Raw genomic sequence first — 22,968 nt, forward strand, 5'->3', positions numbered from 1 at the left:
ATTTTTAGAAGAATGTACCAAGTACAACATTTTTAAACTTAGCTTACATTTATTAAATCCCACACGCGATTGATGCCGATTTCTGAGCATGTGATTTATGGAAAAATTCACTCAGATGCCAACTAATCCTAAGGAGAAACATGACATAATTTAGGGCTGGGGAGCTGCGTGAAGGAGAGAGAGTTTTGCTGTTCTAAGTTCTAAGCCAATCTTTAGCATTCACTAGAACGGATCCATCATTGGCACATTACAAACAAAACCAACAGTTCTAAATTTCAGGTTTGATTAGTTTGTGGTGAAGTAAGTTACCTTCATGTCAACTAAATACATAAATTCTAGCAGATGAAAAAAGGCAAATTCTAAAAGAACAAAATACTGATAAATGAGAAAGGTTTCAAATTTAAAATCTAATGAATGGGAACTAAGGCAATGTAGAAACTCCAAGACAAAGTAGAAAAAATAAGTCACCTTTTACAAAACTTCAGAGAGAATTTATTCCATGTAAGATAATGAAAAATGGATCAATTCATATCATATGGCAAAAGTTTTACATTAAATGTTAAACTTTAACATTTGTACAATCTGTTTATAGTTAATGAATAGTATAATTAAAATTCAATGTACATCTGTATCCACATCTTAATTTAGGATAGTATTTTTAGGACTGACTGATCATACTGTAATATCAGAGGGATAAGTAAATTAATGATTATTCATCCATTACACAATCTTGATTTTCCATCACAATTTTGCTGCACCACAGTTGTAATAATTTCCCTCCTTTTCTTGTCCCAACATATTTCAATGTTGACTTGTCATAATTTTATTAGATCACTTGCTAAGAGCACATATGCAAATTAGAAAAGGTGCACAGATAGATTAAAGAAATAATGGTTTATTTCTAGATATAAATTCCAGCAACCATCAGGAATTTTTTTATATATATATATATATATATATAAAAAAGGACCTTAAAAGTGTCAGGATTCTTGAAGAATGAAGCAAAGAATGTTGTAAATAGTTTACTGAATAACATGCATTTCATGATGGGGTGGGTTGGTAAGGTTGCCAAAGGAAAGATGTCTATTAAGGTGATCGTCTTTGGTTCTTAGCTTGGCACTCAAGGAAAACTATTAAGCTTGGTCTATCAATCACAAAACTAATGTTTTGTTTTGTTTTAAGACTGCCCTTTTCCATTCCAGCCCCAATTTTTCTCCTTTTACAAGTTAATTGCCACCATACATCTTCCCAGGGAAGTTGAATTTGGTAATCGTCTAAAAGAAATTACTTTTCATTTAGTAAGGGTTTGGCCCATCAGCTTTCCTATTTCAAACTTGAAATGAGGCAACTTTCCTTTATATCCCAATCTATTTAGGCAAAGAATTGAAATCTTATTAAACTCAGCCAACCAAGAAAAGCAAGCTCATGATCTTCAGGGTATAAAGCAAGTCTAGTTTATTACTAGCACCATTCCATAGGCAATTTTTTTCAGTAATTCCATATTTCAATCAGTGACTCCACTTCACCTTTAAGAATTCAAATTTACTTTGAATTAAACCAGGGCTCAAAATATATGACAATCCCAGTATAATTAATACTTATCATCTTTGACACTACTTTTTAGTGGTCCAAATATTATAGCCTTGTATTGTTCTCATGGATTAATTTCTAATTTTGAATACTTACTTGGATATGTAAAATAAAAATGTTCCAGTCGACTTAAGTTCATTTATATTTAATGCATCCCAAATTTTGTTCTTACATTAGAAGTACAAATACAGTTCCAATGAACTGAAGTATTTTAAACTATTTCTGCACCCACCAGATGTTAAGGAGTAAGGCTTCACACAAAATACCCAGTGTTTGCCCTCAGGATCATCAATTTTTCAAAAACATGCCGTTAGAGTGCAAGGTTTTGTATGTTTAAGTCATAGTACATCTAATACTGAAAAAGATTTTCCATATTTAAAAATGGATTAAGAGATTCAGATTTTGTTCAGGGTCTAATTGCAAACTAAACCACATAACAGTATTGATTTTTTTTTATTACTTATAGTTCAATATGTGCATCTACTCCAGCCCTTGACACGTCCATAGGTTTCATGAAGATTCCTTCCATCACTTTCCAAGAATTGTACTGGTTTGAATACTGCATGCCATGAACTTCAAGTTGGCCATTTATTGGTCGCCCATACTGTTCTCCTGTAACAGAAAGCAGGACTTCTGTAGCAGTATGTTTAAACCTTACTGGATTTTTTCGTTCCCAGAATGTTCCACTACACACGACAGTCCAATTATCCAGGCCATCTCCTTCGCCATCTTCGCCAAATGCACTCACTTCCTTTTTTCAAAGAAAACATGAAAGAATATGAATAAAACCACCTTTAACCAAATATAAAGTCAAAAATTCAAATACAAAAGCTATAAATTACTGTGCAGTCTGAGTAACACCATCTATTTCCTATATAATCCTTCATTTTTGTGCTCAAAGTAGACAGTTTAATAAAGGTATGTTGTTGCTAGGACTGCTATTTGCAAATAAAGTAAGAAATAACACCAGGATACATGAGAAAACTAAATCAACTATAAGAGTCAGCATTAGTGGTGCAAAGTCTTAAACTCAAAACAAATGGGGTTGGGAGAGGGGAAAGTAAGTTATCAAAAAGGAACATGGCAAAAATGAACTGCTTAGTCTCTAGTTTCATTCCAACCTAGAGAAGGAATGTGAAAAAAATATGCATCAACATAATGTTAGTACCTGCAACTTAACCGATATTTGCAATTTAACAAACCGCAATATGATAGAAACTAGGAGCAAGAGTAGGTCATTCAGCCCTTCAAGCCTGCTATGCCATTCAATATGATTATGGCGGATCCCCTATCTCAACGCCATACTCCTGCTCTCTCCCCATACCCCTTGATGCCTTGTGCCTAGAAATCTATTTCCTCCTTAAATATGTTCAGTGACTTGGCCTCCTCAGCCCTCTATAGTAGAGAATTCCACAGGTTCACCACCCTCTGAGTGAAGAAATTTCTCCTTATCTCAGTCCTGAATAGCCTATCCCATATCCTTAGACTGTGACCCCTGGTTCTAGACACCCATAAGCCGGGGAAACATCATCCCTGCATCCAGTCTGTCCAGCCCTGTCAAAATTTTATACGTTTCAATGAGATCCCCTCTCATTCTTCTAAACTCCAGTGAATACAGGCCTAGTCGACCCAATCTCTCCTCATATGACAATCCTGCCAGCCCAGGAATCAGTCTGGTGAACCTTCGCTGCACTCCCTCTATGGCAAGTATATCCTGAGGTAAGGAGACCAAAACTGCACACAATACTCCAGATGTGGTCTCACCAAGGCCCTGTACAGCTGCAGTAAGACATCCTTGCTCTTACACTTGAATCCTCTTGCAATTAAGGCCAACATACCATTTGCCTTCCTAACTGCTTGCTGCACCTGCATGCTTGCTTTCAGCAAGTGACTGGTCGGGAAGGACACCAACATTTCCCAATCTATCACCATTTAAATAGTACTCTACCATTCTGTTTTTCTTATCCATGTTATACTGCATCTGCCATGTATTTGCCCAATCACTTAACTTATCTAAATCACCTTGAAGTCTCTTTACAACCTCCTCACCACTCACATTCCCACCTAGTCGTCGGCAAACTTGGAAATATTACATTTGGTTCCCTCATCTAAATCATCGATATATATTGTGAATAGCTGGGGTTCAAGCACTGATTCCTGCAGTACCCCACTAGTCACTGACAGCCACTCCAAAAAAGACCCATTTATTCCTACTCTGTCTCCTATTTGTCAACCAATCCTCAGTCCATGCCAATATATTACCCCCAATCCCATGTGCTTTAATTTTACACACTAACCTCTTAGGTTTTGACTTCATCAAAACCTTTTTGAAAATCCAAATACACCACATCCACTGGTTTCCCCTTATCTATTCTACTAGTTACGTCCTCAAAAAACTCCAGTGGGTTTGTCAAACATGATTACCCTTTCATAAATCCATGTTGACTTTGTCTAATCCCAATGATACTTTTCTAAGTATCCTGTTATCACATCCTTTATAATAGGCTCTAGCATTTTCCTTACTACTGAGGTTAGGCTAACCAGTCTGTAATGCCCATTTTCTCCCTTCCTCCTTTTTTAAATAGTGGGGTTACATTTGCAACCCTCCAATCTGCCAGGACTGTTCCAGAATCTACAGAATTTTGGAAAATGAGAACCAACACATCCACGATTTCCATGGCCGCTTCCTTTCGTGCCCTGGAATGTAGATTATCAGGCCCAGTGGATTTATCAGCTTTCAGTCTCATTAATTTCTCAGCACTATTGTTTTACTAATACTGATTTCCTTCAATTCCTCCTGCTCACGAGACACTTGGTTCCCTAGAATTTCTGGGAAGCTGTGTCTTCTTCCATGAAAACAGAACTAAAGTAGTTGTTTAATTGTTCTGCCATTTCCTTGTTCTCCGTTATAAATTCTCCCACTTTGGAATGTAAGGGAACCTACATTTGCCTTTACTAATCTTTTTCTTTTTACATGCTCAGAAACTTTTACAGTCCATTTTTATGTTCCTTGCAAGTTTACTCTCATACTCTATTTTTCCCCTCTTAATCAATCTCTTGGTCTTCCTTTGCTGAATTCCAAAAACTATTCCCAATCGTTGGACTTGCTACTTATCTAGCAACTTTTGTATGACTCCTCTTTGGATCTAATACCATCCTTAATTTCTTTTGTTAGCCATGGTTGGGCCGCTTTACCTGTTGCATTTTTGCACCACAGAGGAATGTATAACAGTTGCAATGCATGCAATCGTTCCTTAAATATTAGCCACTGCTTATCCACTGTCATGCCTTTTAATGAAGTTCCCCAGTCTATCGTAGCCAACTCACCCCTCATACCTTTGTAGTTTCCTTTGTTTAGATTTAGGATCCTCATTTCAGATTGGACTACTTCATTTTCCATCCTAATGAAGAATTTTATCACTCTTCCTTAAAGAACCCTGCACAACAAGATTAAGTAACCCCTTCTTATTGCGTAATACCAAATTTAGGATAGACTGTTCCCTAGTTGGTTCCTCAACATACTGGTCCGAAAAACCATTTCGTATACATTCCAGGAATTCATCCACCACAGTATTATAGCTAATTTGGTTTGCCCAGTCTATATGCAGATAAAAGTCACCCATGATTTCTGTAGCACCCTTGTTACATGCATCTCTAATTTCCTGTTTATTGCCATCCCCTACCTTATGACTATTTGGAGGCCTACAGACAACTCCCACTAATGTTGTCCGCCCCTTGTTGCTTCTTAGCTCCACCCAAACTGATTCTACGTCTAAATTTTGAATATGAAAAATTGATTTTTTTAATAGTTTGGGGGAATATTACGTTATTCTGTGAAAAGGCTGCGTGCATGCGAGATTTAATTAAGATTGGCAGAGATTAATAGAAGGCAGGTTGCCTGGGGGTGTAAAACATGAGAAGGATGGAGGTGTTAGGTTTGAGGTACAAGTGAATAGGTTAGATCTAACATCTGCATTTTTAGATAAGTGTTTGAATATCAAAGGGATATCAGAGGTAACAAGAGAAATGTTTGCATTTTGCAGGAGTTCCATAGGTAAATAGCCATAGATAAATAGAAGTGGGGTATTATATTTTATTGACCCGAAAGCAAATACAAGATAAAAACATGAAAGATCTTATATTTGGAAGGATTTGAGTTTCAAAGAGGTGTGAAAACAATGGAACCTGGGGTGAGAGGGGAAAAACGGTATTTTAATGTTGAGCTGTTGAGTGGTTGAGCTGGAGCTGTGAGATGTAGCAGCTGGAGCTGTGGCTGAGAGAGGATGCAGTCTGAATCAACCATCCAATCTAGCCAGAAATGTCTTGGGTTGCAAAAAGCAGTTTTATTCTGAAGTTTGGATTTTCACAGCAGAGTGGAAGGGTGTTACTGGTCATGTGGTATGCCCTTAATGAAGCTACAGCAGTTTGCCTTGGGTAATATTACTGGGTATTTTTCAAGTTAAACATCTATAAGGGAGTGCTGCCTGGGAAGTGTTTACCTGTGGGTCTGACCAAGTAGTGTGTTATGGGGGAAATGCTTTGTAAAACTAAATTTAACTGTGAATCTGTAATCTTGTGTGCTTAAGTTTTGTTTTATTCTTAATAAAACTTTTACTTTTAATCTTTAAAATCCCAGAAGTGTTACTGGACTTCTTACTGCTGAGATTATGTCCCCTTCTCATTTTCAAAATTCCAAAAAAAGAGGGCATGGCCCATAAGCCAAGTTTCCCTCTGGTATTTCGTTTGCGTAGCAATTACCACCAGCTGTGGTCATAACATGTCAATGTCCTTTCTCATCATTGCAGTGATTTCATCCTTAACTAACAATGCCACCCCACCTCCTTTTCCTGTTTGCCTATCCTTCCTAAATGTTAAATTGGATATTCAGTTCCCAGTCTTGGTCACCCTGCAGCCATGTAATCACAATAATATCGTACCCGCTCATATGTATTTGTACTGTTAATTCATCTGCCTTATTGCAAATGCTCTATGCATTCAGATACAATCCTTTAGATTTGTCTTTTTAACACTTTTTGTACTATGGTCCTATCTGCTGCTAGCCCTCGCTTCCTCTGCCTTCCACTCTTGTTTTCTACTTTTCTGTCTTTCATTTCTATCTTTGTTTCCCCCTCGTGTCTCCCCGCTCTGGTTCCGTTCCTCCGCGATGCCAAAACCTTTTAGAGATTTTATACAGGCTCAGATCATAAACAGCCAGCTTAGAAAACTCAATTTTCCAACTTTTCTAAAACTTCACATACATGCTGTATCTTCAGTATTTACAGATCTATTTTAATCTTGTTTTAGATTTCTACAACCAACTCGAGCAGCAATATGTGCACTACTGTCATGTCATTGTGATAAGTTCATCATTTTACCAGGATGAATTGCAAATTCTAGTTAAATATTTATCCTGTTCTATTCAAAACAACACTTGAAGAATGCACTTTGTTGAATGTTAACACTATTCGAAAGGTTATAAGGGAGATAGCCATGCTGCTCAGATGCTCCCCTCGCTCCCTCCCCAAACACCACCCACTCCACTTTCTGGTTCCCATGTTTCATTCGTAAAAGTTGAGGAGTTGTTGCAAGTAGAAGAGGCCATTTTATGTTGCAGCATATCCTTGAGTGGCATAAAAGAGTCCACTGTCAATCTTCTTTCAGATGTTCTCTTGATAATTCTCTAAGTTTTTGTCACTGGAGAGCAACAATCAGCCTTTAATGTTTCAACATAATCCCTGCTTGAGATTTTAAAAACATATATAATTTATAGCACGTGCAGAAAATGGGAAAAAGGCTTTTGTCCTGGGAATAATTTATTTGTTACTTCTCCAGCTTGGCATTATAATGAATTGTTCACCTAGCCAATTTCCTTGTATTGAAGTTATAATTGTCCCAGAGCAAATACTATAACTCAATAGATTTTTCACCTTATTAAGTTGGAGTCAGTGTCTTACATACTCACTGTATAGTATTCTTTGGTATAGGTTAATTGTACTACAAGTGAAAAGTATCCCTCTGGTGCTTTGCTCCATCGCAATTCAAGTGGCCAGAACATTTTAAAAAAGCATTAAACTTAACTATTAATTCAATTCCACCAATATAACATTTTTGATATGTACAACCATGTATTTATTGGCATGCTATGATCAGAGCTGACAGCAATTGCTCTGTTCAGAAATGCCTGAGCACAGTATACAGCAATTGCTCTGTTCAGAAATGCCTGAGCACAGTATACAGCAATTGCTCTGTTCAGAAATGCCTGAGCACAGTATACAGCAACTTTACGAAGGATGCCAATGTGTACCGCTACGATTCATATTAATTCAGCGCATAGTAGGCAAAATGGAGCTAGTGCTGGCCTCAGGAAAGCAGCTCCTGGTTTCATGCTCATATACAGAATGTGGACATTGGTTTGATGGCATTTACACCTAAGTATTCATGTAGCGTGCTGCATTCTAAATGCTGAAATGAGTTTCAGATAGAAAGTGGTCCTAGCCAGATGACACAAGAAAACACATTTAATTTACTGTACAGTAAAGCTGGAGATTTACTACAACTGGTACAAAATCATCACCAGGAGATGTTCTCATTCAACTAACCATAATCCACGTATACAAATAAACATCAAAAAAGGAGCTAATAAAGGCCATCAGGCACATCCATACTCAATCTGTTAGATATTGTAGTCAGGTGCACTTTTCTCCCTAGTCGTTAATATTGGCAGTTCTGAAGGAGACACCTACATCCCATAGAAAGAAGAAAAATAAGTCACTGTTGTAATGTTGGAAACATGGCAGCTAATTTGCACTCAGCAAACTCCCACAAACAACAATGTGATAAAGACCAGATAATATGCCTTTTGTGAAAACAACTGAGGGATAAATGGCCAGGACAACAGGGATAACTACCCAGCTGCTCTCTGAAATGGTGCCAGGGATCTTTTACATCCACCCTAGCAGGCAGACGATGCAGCAGTTTAACACCTCATTTGAAAGCCTCTGACAGTGTAGTGCTCCCTCAGTATTGGAGTGTCAGCTCACTGGATTAAAAAAAATTATTTCAACAATTAAAATCTGAAGGAGTGAAATGTCCTACTTGTAATAGTTAATTTTTAGTGCCAGAGGGCTTGATTGGCAGACATTAATACATACCGCATTGTTAAAAGGATACTTAGGCTGAAATGGAAAAGACTTAACTTTCTGTGATAAGTTTAGTTTCTATCAACCAAGTGAATACAGCAGCTTCACTTGTTCCTAGTGTTCAATGCAGGTCAATAGTGAGAGGCAGACTGCAAGATGCTGCTTTTGCAAATCTAACATCCGAGTCGCGCAAATCAGACACCAGCTTTTGGATATTGGCATTTGAAAAGACATATCAGGATGCATCATGGGATTACCCAGGCTTGGCCAAGTTGTGGATATAATAGTTTTAAAAGTACTTGCAGTTTTAAAGAATAAAATGAATATGACCTTCTGACAAGGGCAGGAAGTTAATGACTATGTTATAGTCATGTCACGATAAGCTAAGGAATGTGAACTTTGGGTGGGTCAGGATAAAATAAGTTGATGAATGGTCTATGAATTGTAAGCTGAATTACTTAACCTCAGGGTCAAACTAAGATATGCAGATGACTAGGCACTACAGTGAAACATCAGGACAGATAAGCAAAGTTCATGTTTTGGAATGAACTGTGGACATCATTTGTGCTAAAGGACAGGTCATTCCGTGACTGTTTTACAAATTCTTCTGAAAATGCAGAGGTGATGAACAGTTCATTCCATGTTTATATTGTAAACTCATTTGTAATTAAGGATGTAATGAATTAGATGTACTAGATAAGAACATTGTGAGTTAATGGTGAGTTACCCCAAAGATGGTATATATAACCGACAGAAACTGTGTAACTTCAAATTGCCTTTTAGAGCACAAACAAAAGTTGCTGAAAAAATTCAGGTCTGACAGCATCTGTGGAGAGATAGAGTTAACGTTTTGCATCCTTATGACTCTTTTTCAGAACTAAAGAGAAGTAAAAACGTGGTGAAATATATACTGTTTAAGGGGAGTGGGACAGGTGAAGCTGGATAGAAGGCCAGCGATAGATGAAGGCAAAGGAGAGATTGCAAAAGATGTCATAAACAAAAGGTCAAAGGGGTGTTAATGGTGGTGATACTGGCTAAAGGAGGTGCTAATGGTGACATTAAGAATAGAAAGCAGGATGAGCAAATGACAGATGGCCCTAGTGGGGGTGGGGTGGGGGAGGGAACGGTGTGGGAAAAAGATCGAAATATGCTAAAAGATGGGAATAAAACAATGAATGGAAATAAATTTAAACACTAATAATAATAATAGATGGGAATATATATATAATATATATATAAATTTAAAAATATTTGAAAAAAGGGGATCAAAAAGGGTTGAGGGTGGAGGAGATAGTTCATGATCTGAAGTTGTTGAACTCAATGTTAAGTCCAGAAGGCTGTAAAGTGCCTAGTCAGAAGATGAGGTGTTGCTCCTCCAGTTTGCGTTGAGCTTCCCTGGAACATTGCAGTAGGCCAAGGATGGGCATGTGGGCATAAGAGCAGGATGGGGTGTTGAAATGGCAAGGGACAGGAAGGTCTGGGTCATGCTTGCGGACAGACCTAAGGTGTTTCGCAAAGCGGTCACCCAGTCTGCATTTGGTCTCTCCAATGTAGAGGAGACCGCATTTGCAGCAGCGAATGCAGTAGACCAAGTTGAGGGAAGTGCATGTGAAGTTTTTTAATTATTAAAATTTATTTCCATTCATTGTTTTATCCCCACCTTTTAGCCTATTTCGATCTTTTCTCCCACACTGTCCCCTCCCCACACCCCACCCCAAGGGCCAATCTGCCACTTGCTCATTCTGCTTTCTACTCTTAATGCCACCATTAGCACCTTCTTTAACCAGTATCATCAGCATCAACACCCTTTCGACCTGTTTATGACATATTTTGCAATCTCTCCTTTGCCTCCACCTATTGCTGGCCTTCTATCCAGCTTCACCTGTCCCACCCCCCCCTTAAACATTATATATTTCACCACATTTTTACTTCTCTTTAGTTCTGAAGAGTCAGAAAGACTCAAAACGTTAACTCTGTCTTTCTCTCCACAGATGTTGCCAGACCTGCTGAGTTTTTCCAGTAATTTTTGTTTTTGTTTCAGATTTCCAGCATCTGCAGTACTTTGCTTTTGCCTTTTAGAGCATTCTGAAAGGACACTTCCCGTGTGTGCACACTTGTACTAAATAAAAAACTGCAGCTTGAATCTACCTATGTCTTTTTAGACACCCCAACGTGTTGTTTAGAACAGGCATCTGCTCCTCACCTGAAATTGCTGTAAGGTTTAATCAATTGTATACTTTTGATTTATCATATATGCTGCTAATATATGCTGAGATAATTACATTTTTTAAACACGTAACTTGCTAAAGACTGAAAAGAGTTAAGAATATCAAGCTAGGCTAAGCACTTTGTAAGCAGGGGTCGATTTGTTGTGTGGGTTCTTGAGATTTGCTGGGGCTACTTCTTGATTTTTGGGGGCTCCTTTTTCATTCTCACCAACTCCTTCATTAGGTGACACAGTCACATAGTCACATTACCATCTCTATTTGTGTTGACTTTTTGAGATTTTGTTTTTTAGATAGGTAATTACCAAAGACGGTGTGTGTTTTCACTTGGAATCTATAATAACTGAACAAAAACATCTTTATAAATGAATCTCCCTACTCCATTTCCAAAATGATATTTTTTTTATCCATTTGCAATTGCACAAACAAACTAGGATAGAGTTCAATTTTGTCTTCACATACTGTTTTGGCATTGACCTGGAAGGGATCAACTCTCAGTTGTTAAGACTTTATAACAACACTAGGAAACGATAAATGAAACCCTTTAACACTTTTTAAATAACATTTCAGCCTTAAGTTAGATAGAGAGAAACAAGGAAAAACTAAGCACGTTAGAGTCAGGCAAGGGGTAGTGGGGTTCTTCAAAAGAAGCTCAACTTACCAGGACATCACTCCCACAGATAAAATATCATAATCAACTGGAGAGTTTATTAATATTTTTGCAAACAAAAAACTTACTGTCCTGGAAACTCAAGTGAGGGGGAAAAAATAAGATCAACTTTAAGCTGAGGTGAAGATGAAGTCATCAATATTTTAAAATATATGTATATAAGCAGGGTTCGTGCACCTTTAGTAAAATAAAGTTCCATGACTTTTCCATGTTGGTGAAGAAATTTTCAGTGGGTCTCATGTGAAAGATTGGCACAAGCTGGTCTGAGCTGTAAGAGATGCAACATCATTCCCTCCACAAGGTGCTTGCTCCTGCTCTTACCTTGTCAACCGCATTCCAGCTCTGAAGAAAACACCCGAATCCCCCCAGCTCCACAACAACAAAAAATCTGCAACAGGCACCAACAAACACCTCTCTCCTCACACAGGGCAAGAAAGAAAGGAGGGACTGGGGAATCTGGCATGTCCTACTTGACCAATTACTGCAGTTATTCTGGCGGTGTCCAAAGCAGCCAATCAGCAGTGGCAGTGGGCATGATCAGGCAGGAGAACAAAAATTGTACTGGATTCCAGACATGCAAAGTAAAGCAAACAATTATGGAGTGATTAAGTGGGCATTGGAAGAACATTGGAAAAAGTCGGCATTCAGCCCAAAATCAGAAAAGCCTCATCCCTGTCCTTATAAAATTCCATAACTTTCAATGACTTTGGGCATTTTTTTGGAAATTTGCATGACTTTTCCAGGTTGGTGGATCCTTCCACCAGCAGAGGCGAATTTCCTTTCATTGGTCACCCCAATGATTGAATTTTCCAGGGCTTTTTGGGGGCTTTCCAGAGTGAATTGCATGCCACTCCCACATACTTTGAACCCTGCTTGCACTGTGTCATGTCTCAAGGTGTAAAAACTCCAGCAGAGGTGGTAAGAGATAGCTGAGGGCATTGTCTGGTGTTGCTTTTGCAGACAAAGAGATATTAAAGCACCAAGCACAACATCAGCACCATCCATGGAGAGGTGTTAAAGCTGTGGTCTAAAGGCCAGGAAGCATCTAAAGTGGCAACTTTCTGCTGCCTTTATGTATTATGAATTTTTATATGCAAACATGTAGCTTGTGTTAATTCTGTTGGCATAACTCTAAAATGAGTTGGCAATTCTAAATGTGCACTGTTTTCCTGAAATACTGCCTGTGTTGTTGAAGTTAAACATTTGTGGTCAAACTGTAACAGGGATAAGGGGGAATGACAGGGCATGCCCAGACTGCACGAAGGTGACTGGACCTGGGTGACATGCCAATGCTCTCTGACTAGTGGGCATTCCAAAGGATTGCATCTGACCATGGTGAACAAATTGCTGAGTCTGAACCAAAGGGAGGATTAAAGAATCCACAGTGATAATCCAAGTAGCACAGCTACCAGAGAGACGAGAAGAAAAGAAAATCTCTAAGGTAAAGGCAACCTCACCTGTGCTCCAGGGCCAAGGGCTGATTGTGGCTGTTTACTATTACCTTTTGTGAAGTATTGTTCTACTTAGTTAATAAATCTTGCTTGATTCACACATTATACCTTATTGATTGAGATCTCGTCTGAAAACCTACAATATACTATTTGAGCTTAAATCTCAGGGAGCATCATTAGCCTCATCATTATTTTGAGGCTAATGTTTACTGTGATTGAACAAGTGGAAATGGTTCCCAAAAAAAAATCATTTTGTAAATGTAGGAGCTACCATGGCACAAGATGTCTCTTTACACACTAGAGTACCTGTACTACCACTTAGTTTCCCATTTCCTGACTTGCATTCTGTAACCTTTTCCATGTGTTGTCCGAGGAATTGGAACACTTCTACCTTCTGACCTCTGGAGGTCATGAATTTATCTGATATATTGCTCTAGTTTCATCTTACTATCACTTGGTGTTAAGAAAATTTAGCCAACAAATCAGTTTTTCCAGCATCCACTGAGGTGCCATTTGAAATATCAGTGCAATAGATATCACGTAAAGGCACCTGATTCAGTGTTAATGCCTATATAATGAAGGTCTCAGTGTCGTGCTGAGTTACCGAATTTCTGCCAGCAAAACAGTTACAGCTCTATATGCAATACTCCTGGCTTATAAAATGAAAAATAGAAATTGAGGGTTGGCCGGGGGGGGGTGGCAGCCAACAGTTCCTACCAGGGTACAATAGCCCTGAGATAGTTACTATATAGGCAAACATGAACATCCACTACTTAGACAAAGTATTAAAGTTTCGTCAGCACTTAAAGGTGATAAAGTTTAATCCTGTCAGGGAACCTTGCCCTAATGCCTCGAAAAACTGTGAGCACACATCCCTGAACCCCAGATATGCACAGCCAGGGAGCAAGCTCCCTATCAGTATAGCAAACTTGTACTTTCTTAAATTAAGATCTATGTTAGTAACACAGGCATTTTAACTTATCTCCCAAGTTAAAGTGAGTGAGCTGAAAATTTATAACCTGAAAATATATTCAAATTACTTTATTTTTGCCTTTTAGGTATCACAGGTTATTTTAAATAAGTGCTAGAATTTGACTTACTAACTTTTCTAAAATCAAACTCGACTCTAAAGAAAAGTAAACGAATAAAGCTGACCAAAATTGCAACTGCATTTCATTGTTATTTCCATTTGAGGGCAAATTCTCTATTAAATAGATAAAAGATTATCAGTAACCCTACATTGAGTGGGAGTAGAAAATTCTCCAAGTGTCAGCATATTTTTCTAGCTGCCATCAGTAAATTGAGTGCGCAATCAAAATTTTGAAGCTATAAACAAATTACCATCAACTTACTTTCCTCTGTGCTTTAAGAACTGTTACTTTAGTTGCCCCATGGCTATTTTGAGCTCATTGTTCTGACAATAGAAATAGCTACAGGCTTGCAATAAGCTTGCTTTCAGTCAGTCAATACAGCGGCAACCACATGAACACTTAACAAATGATTGTTTTGGTTTGACACCCTGACAAATATCAACCCTATTATAAAAGCTCATCAATTCTATGTGATCAATGAGATTCACTATCTGCAATATTGGCAGATTAAAACATTTGTACCTCATAGAATGATGCATTTTTCTTTTTAACATTAATGGAAGTTCAGATTAACTGCACACCAAGATATCCTCTAGGCATGGGATCGTCACAATTTAAGAGCTTTGGGAGCTGATTGCGACTAGTGTGAAACCTCACCAGTGAGGACTGAGGCTAAACTAATCCAAAAATAATTAAGTTCATGTTAATGTAAATTCAAGGTAATTCATCACTGCTTCCAAAGCATTAGATGGAAACTTTCCTCAAGGGTTCCATAGAAACATTTTAAAATGTTAAGCAATATGAAGAAAAACTTAGCGCCGCAAACCTTATACCGTTTTAATAATTCGTTCAAGGTCAAGGTACTGGTTTGGAGTAAAAATACGTTAAGTGCTTCGCTCATTAATAATGCTCATGTTGCTAAACATTTCCAAATGGAATTTCAATCTCTGGGTTCTCAGTTTGCAACCAGAAAATGTTTTAAAGAAATCAAGTTGAACAACACATAATTAAACAGTGCTTCATTCTTCACCATTTGGATTATAGAGCACGAGAGTAAACAAGAAAGAAAGAAAAAAGAACTTTTATAATACATTTTGGTTCTCAGGACATGGTAAAATGTTTCACAGCCAATTCATTAATTTTGAAGTGGGATCACTGCTGTCTTGAAGACAAAGTGACAGCCAATTCATGCACAGCTCAGTCCCTAAACAACATTGAGATTTATATCCAAAAATCTATGTTGGTGATGGGATGAGGGCTGAGGGATGAAAATTGGCCAGGGCACTGGGGTGGGGGGTGCTGGCGGGGAGTCCGGGGGGGAAGTCAGGGAGGGTGGAAGCCCTGTGCAAGTGCCAGGCTGCACGACAGGAGGCAAGTGGGTAGGTCAGGCTGCAGAGGAGGTGGTGAGCAGGGGAGGCGTCTAGCAGGTGTTTGATAGAGTTTGGGTTTTTCAGCCAAAAGTCAGGGGTCAACTATTACTCAAGAACAAATGGTAATCAGTGCTTTTTTTGGGAGAATATGATTAGTTGCTTACCCTTTTCAACTACATCAGTGTTTCTGGATACCTGATGTGGCACTAGATTCAAACTAATGTTGTAAACTAATGCAGTGATCACTAGATCTTGCAGGCAAGTTTTTTGAGTTCAGAAACACACACTATCGCTTCACTGCTAACCGCAAAATCTGAGCCCTTGTATTTTGCCACATGCAGACTTCACAACACAATTAAAACCAAGACAAAAGCAAAATACTGCGGATGCTGGAAATCTGAAACAAAAATAGCTGGAAAACCTCAGCAGGTCTGACAGCATCTGTGGAGAGGAAGACAGAGCTAACGTTTCGAGTCTGTATGACTCTTCATCAGAAATGTCAGACCTGCTGAGGTTTTCCAGCTATTTTTGTTTTTGTTACAAATTAAAACCGGCCTGGTTCTGAAGATTAAATATACTTTTTTTTTTAAATTACTTTGCGACAATATGAGAGATAGCAGTTAGCATAAGGTGGACCTAGTATCTTGAAGGAGAAAAACAGTCAAACAGAAGTCAAGAGTGCTGACCTCATTGGAGAAGTGGTCATCTTTCAGCTTAGAAAAGATTATATCAAGACTCTAATTCCAAAATGAATTTATGATGAATCAGATAGCTTGTCAGTGGATTGCAACTAGATTGTAACATCTGCTAACCATACTAGCCTAATGTAACCCACAAAACTTTCTAATACATTGGTGAAGTTTACTAAAGGTATCAAGATTGAAGACTTTCAACAGGGGTTGGTGCTTCATCTTTATGAAATAAAACAGTATTACGGAAATTTGCTTGCCTTATCTACAAATTCCAGGATGTCTCATGCTTAAAAGTTGGCCCTGAATATGAAACATTTGCTTTTTAAAAGCAAAATTTTACTTTCAGTATACACCATAAATAAGTGATAAAACTCTTCCCATTCCTTCAATATTACCAGTTCAAAAGCAATGCACACCAAACCTAAGTTCCTTGGGGTGCTTTGCTTGTGATTACCTGAAATATTTAAGATAGGTAGTGGTGATGTCGGTACATGGGTAGATAATAGAAGATAGGGATTTGTTCATGTCTATTGCCTGTAGGGTTTAATATTTTGGCACAGCGCCACTTGGTGGCAGAAATTGAATTCGCAGAAAATAAGCAAAGGCCAGCTGCAAGGCAGAAGCTCCAAATGAGAAGATAAAACGCTGAGTCATGAGTTATAATTAATCTCATTGGTACAGATACTCATCATGTCACATTGGAATCAAGATATCCTATTAAAAACCATGTACCTAAAATGTAATTAAATTTATGCTTTTGTAACATCTGCGCTATGCAGAGCAACAAGAGATCAGGTCATATTTTCTGCTCATCACTAACAAGAGGTACTCATTTTGTTGGAATGGAATTCTAAGCCACAGAGAATCAAAATCAAATCAAAAATCCTGAGAAATTCTTTCTTATTTTCAATAAATTCAAAGAGGAAAAAGAATCAAACTTAAACCGGTGCACAAACTCCCCAAAGGGCAAGGTTTTATAGTATTGAAAAGCAAATTGCTTATCTTTATTGCAGGAGTATTTTTGTAAATGCCAGTAGTTAAGAATGTCCCAGGTACATATTGTCAGGACTGTCAGTTGCAGCCTTTAACTTTCTTCAATCAAATGTCACATGCAAATTTGTCTTCAGTTGGCCTGAGTTTGACAACAATGTGTACTTACTTAGTATTGGGATATTGTATTATGGCAATAACACCAAGGCAAAAGTAACCAGGTACACTGCATAAATGCAAGTTACGAACATAGGAAAAGGAGTATGCCGTTTACTTCCTCAAGCCTGTTCCACAAATCAGGGAGATCATGGCTGATCTGCAGCCTAACTCTACATCCCTACTTTTGTCCCATATCCCTTCATACTTTTGGTTAACAAAAATACCAAGTTTAAAAATGATTGATCTAGCATCAATAGCCGTTTGTGGAAGAGCATTCCAAACCTTTCCTACCATCCGCATGTAGAAATGTTTCCTAATTTCATTCCTGAAAGTTCTGGCTCTAATTTTTGAACTATGCCCCCTAGTCATAGACTCCCAACCAAAAGAAAACAGTTTCTCACTCTTTACCCTGTTTCCCTTAATTTTCCCTTGAAAATTTTGATTAAGTCAGTTAACCAGTTTTAACCTTAACCAGTTTGTTAGTGTTTTATGCATTGGTCATTAAATCAAACGATAGTCATTGTCAACACTGCGACATGCTAACTATTAATTTATAACAAGAATCCACTTCCCTCAAACAACTGTACTTTCATCATCTGCATTTTATAAAAATGTGCCTCAACAAAATGAAAAACACTATTTATGGCTCAAGGGTGCCCCCTCTTGAAAGACTAGTATATATTCAGATAACCAAAATAAATTGTTAAATCATGATTTATATTGCAAATGAGAGAATCAAATCACACATTTACTGAAATCCAACTGGGAATGTGCATGTCATTAATTCTGGAATTCAAATTAGTTCCAGCTTTAACTATAAATAACTTTTAGGTAAATATTATGATCCAACAAATGCAGCATTAGAAAAATAAAAGTCAGGCCTGCATTCCTCCCAGTCTAGTGATTAAAATATGACACATCAGCAAAATCTTTTGGACAGCTTCACTCAATCTCCACATGACTGTTCTCAATAAGCAACCAGACTAGTTTTGTGGGTATAAATGCTAATCTATATACATATGCACTTTTTATGATCATGTAATATTATGAAATTCTGCATCAATATCCACAGAAAGCACTGCAGACATGCTCATCTTGCACAGAACAAACCTGTAGAAACCAAAATATACACTAGTCTCAGTGTTGGTGATCACCAACCATCATTGATTGTTAAAATCCCATCTTGTTCACTATGCCATCTGTACCCAGTCTGGCCTACATATGATTCCAGATTCACTGCAATCTGGTTGTCTCTTTACTGCTCTCCGACATTCATGAGGTGTGACCATTGCTGGCTGGGCCAGCATTTATTGCCCATCCTTAACTGCCCTTGAGGTGGTGGTGGTGAGCTGCCATCTTGAACTGCTGTAGTCCACAGTGCTATTAGGGAGTTCCAGGATTTTGGCCCAGCGACAGACAGTGAAGGTACGGCGATATATTTCCAAGTCAGGATGGTGAGTGGCTTGGAGGGGAACTTCCAGGTGGTGGTGTTCCCATCTATCTGCTGCCCTAGTCCTTCTAGATGGTAGTGGCCGTGGGTTTGGAAGGCGCTGTTGAAGAAGCCTTGGTGAATTCCTACAGTGCATCTTGTAGATGGTAGGCACTGCCGCTACTGTGCGTCGGTGGAGAAGGAAATGAATGTTTGCGGATGTGGTGCCAATCAAGTGGGCTGCTTTGTCCTGGATAGTGTCAAGCATCGAGTGTTGTGGGAGCGGCACTCATCCAAGCCAGTGGGGAGTATTCCATCACACTCCTGACTCGTACTTGTAGATGGTGTACAGGCTTTGGGGAGTCAGGAAGTGGGTTATTCGTCGCATGATTCCTAGCCTCTGACCTGCTCTTGTAGCCACAGTATTTATATGGCCAGTCCAGTTCAGTTTCTGGTCAATGGTAACCCCCAAGATGTTGATAGTGGGGGATTGAGTGATGGTAATGCAATTTAACATTAAGATTGGATTCTCTCTTGTTGGAAATGGTCATTGCCTGACACTTGTGTGGTACGAATGTTACTTGCCACTTGCCAGCCCAAGCCTGGATATTGTCCAGGTCTTGCTGCATTTGGACATAGACAGCTTCAGTACCTGAGGAGTCGTGAATGGTGAACATTGTGCAATCGTCAGCGAACATCCCCACTTCTGACCTTATGATGGAAGGAAGGTCATTGATGAAGCAGCTGAAGATGGTTGAGCAGAGGGCACTACCCTGAGGAACTCCTGCGGTGATATCCTGGAGCTGAGGTGACTGACCTCCAAAAACCACAACCATCTTCCTTTGTGCTCGGTATGACTCCAACCAGCGGAGAGTTTCCCCCTGATTCCCATTGACTCCAGTTTTGCCAGGGCTCCTTGATGCCACACTCTATCAAATGCAGCCTTGATGTCAAAGGTAGTCACTCTCACCTCAGGAGTTCAGCTCTTTTGTCCATGTTTGAACCAGGGCTGTAAGAGGTCAGGAGCCAAGTGGCCCTGGCGGAACCCAAACTGGGCATCAGTAAAATGGCTTTGCAAACCACTAAGTTCAAGGATCTGCAATTCAATTAGAGATGGGCAACAAATGCTTACCTTGCCACTGACGCACACATCCCATGAAAGATGGGAGAAAAAAAAATACACAACGGGCTTTCTCCAGCATTACTGACAAAACATAACCACTATTTTGATTATAGTGCCAGACGGTGACAGTAAGAAAATGAGGTCATTACTTCATATTTTAACCTGTACTCAGTCCAAGAACACTGGAGGTAAACCACTTTCAGAAGCATAAAACTTAACCAATTAGATTCAGTGTCAAGAAAGAAATAGAATAAGCTTTCCAGCTCTGCCCCATCCAGTGGACAACCAGGTAATGGGAATAGGAGGCAGCCAAATCATCACAGCCCTGGACATCACTGCAACAGGCCCTCAGGAAAGCACCCTCAGTGTAACCATCTTCAACTGTTTGAATTATCATCCCTGTCAGAAAAGCAAGAGTGGGGCTACGCGCTGAATTTCAGAGTGTTCAGTTCCCTACTGGCAATGGCACTGTGGTATTGTCATTGGACTAGTAATCCAGAGATCCAAGTTAATGCTCCGGAGACCCGGGTTCAAATCTCGCCACAGCAGATGGTGGAATTTGAATTCAATAAAAAAATCTCATGGTGATATGGTTCACTGATGTCCTTTAGGGAAGGAAATCTGCCATCCTTACCTGATCTGGCCTACATGCAACTCTAGATCCACAGCAATGTGGTTGACTCTTAAATGCCCTCTGAAATGGCCTAGTAAGCCACTCAGTTGTATCAAACTGCTACAAGTTCTCAAAAAAGGAATGAAATCGGACGGATCACCCGGCATTGACCAGGCACTGGAAACGACAATGGCAAACTCAGCCCTGTCTAACATCTGGAGGCTAGTGCCAAAATTGGGAGAGATGTCTCACAGACTAAGCAAGCAACAGCCTGGTGTAGTTATCTGAAGCATATCTTACAGATAACGTCCACCAACAGGACAGACCCAGCAGAGGTGGTGGCACAGTCGGGAGGGAGTTGCCCTGGGAGTCCTCAACATCGACTCCGGACCCCATGAAGTCTCATGGCATCAGGTCAAACGTGGGCAAGGAATCCTCCACCTGATTACCACGTACCGCCCTCCCTCAGCTGATGAATCAGTGCCCGCCATGTTGAACACCACTTGGAGGAAGCACTGAGGGTGGCAAGGGGGCAGAACGTTTAACAGTGGCTCGGTAGCACCACTACTGGCCAAATCCTCAAGAACATAGCCTCTAGACTGCAACAGGTGGTGAGGGAACCAACAAGAGGGAAAAACATACTTGACCTCATCCTCACCAACCTGCCTGCCACAAACGCATCTGTCCATGACAGTATCGGTAGGAGTGACCACCGCACAATCGTTCTGGAGACGAAGTCCCGCCTGCACATTGAGGATACCCTCCATCGTGCTGTGTGGCACTACCACTGTGCTAAATGGGATAGATTTCAAACAGATCTAGCAGCTCAAGACTGGACATCCAAGAGGGTCAGCAGCAGCAGAATTATACTCGAACACAATCTGTAATCTCTTGGCCTGGCATATTCGCTACTCTATCAGTACCATCAAGCCGGGGATCAACCCTGGTTCAATGAAGAGTGCAGGAGGGCATGCCAGGAGCAGCACCAGGCATACCTAAAAATGAGGGGTCAACCTGGTGAAGCTATAATGCAGGACTACTTGCGTGCCAAACAGCACAGGCAACAATTGACAGATAGAGCTAGGCGATCCCACAACCAACGAATCAGATCTATGCTCTGAAGTCCTGCCACATCCGTGAATGCTGGTGGACAATTAAACAACTCAGTGGAGGAGGAGGCTCCACAAATATCCCCGTCATCAATGATGGGGGAGCCCAGCACATCAATGGAGTAGATAAGACTGAAGCATTTGTTACAATCTTTGGCCAGAAGTGCCGATTGGATGATCCATCTTGGCCTCCTCCGGAGGTCCCCAGCACCAAAGATTCCAGTCTTCAGCCAATTCAAATCACTCCACATGATATCAAGAAACGGCTCAAAGCACTGAATGGTGCAAATGTCATGGGCCCTGACAATAACAGATTCTTGAACTATTAATTTAGGATGACTTGCAATTTTTAATTGGTCATACATAGAGGACATAGATACTGAAAATATGTCTCAATTACCAGTTTAGTCAACTCACTTGGTTTCCTGATAATGGTGATGTAAAGTGATGGCTGTGTAAGTTACGACCTGTGTTGATATGGGTCAATCGAATAGTCTCACCACATTTTACTGGATTTCCACGCTGGCACACAATATCACTTTGTCCACGTATCCTCCAGTAACTATTGCTGTCATCTGCTTCAGTCACTCCAGTCACAGACTGCTGACCACTTCCTAAAACACAGTGCCAATAAATGAGCTGGTTCATAAAGTCCTCCAAGGGATAAAAAACACCATGGTCCTTGATGACTGAAGTAGCATTTGAAACCTACAGTCAAAACTAGCAAGATCCTAAAAGAAAAGTATGCTACCAATATGCAAATTAGAGAATTCTTGACATTATGGTTAATAAAAGATCTTGTTTCCTTTAACTCACCTGGTACTGCACATTGCCAATAATACTTTGCACAGTTGAGAACAAGAGGTATAATAAACTTGACAAGTGGCATAGAAATAGATACCTAGAAAACCAAGTAAGAGCCTGACAAACTTCAAAATGAATAGGCCAGAGGATGGCATTCACTTTTTAAGGCCTATTCAGATGGAGCTCCTTTGTAAGGTAAATCAGAGCCAATGGGAACGAGCCTTGAACAATTAATTTCAGACAAGTGAACTGACAGCAGTTTAACTTTGGTGAACTTCAATTTTATGATTTCATGTAAAAAAAATAGATGCTCCTTAGGACGTGCCATCAAACCAGGTCAGTTGTGCGCAAGTTCAAATTGATGGGGCAATTCTGCTCTACACAAAATATCAAATTGAAATAGACTTCCAAATATAGGAATGGAGGCAATTAAGAGACCCTAATGACTAGATCAGCTCAGATGGGCCAAATATTCTTCTTCAATCCTCAGCAGTGAGATCTGAGCACGGATTC

At 39.5% G+C, this 22,968-nt stretch overlaps 1 protein-coding gene across 1 annotated transcript in view; it reads right to left on the bottom strand.

Moving 5' to 3' along the window:
• Positions 1-469: 469 nt before the first annotated feature.
• Positions 470-22,968, bottom strand: part of LOC144684319 (stromal cell-derived factor 2-like) — a 23,271-nt gene continuing 772 nt past the window's right edge. The window contains exons 2-3 of the mRNA XM_078547950.1: positions 22,069-22,265; positions 470-2,341 (exon numbers count right to left, since the gene is read on the bottom strand). Of these exons, the coding sequence (XP_078404076.1) occupies positions 2,051-2,341; positions 22,069-22,265 (488 nt within the window). The 3' untranslated portion in view covers positions 470-2,050. The remainder of the gene's footprint in view (positions 2,342-22,068; positions 22,266-22,968) is intronic.

This window comes from Cetorhinus maximus, chromosome 9, assembly GCF_964194155.1.
Source record: "Cetorhinus maximus chromosome 9, sCetMax3.hap1.1, whole genome shotgun sequence".
Classification (NCBI taxonomy): Eukaryota; Metazoa; Chordata; class Chondrichthyes; order Lamniformes; family Cetorhinidae; genus Cetorhinus; species Cetorhinus maximus.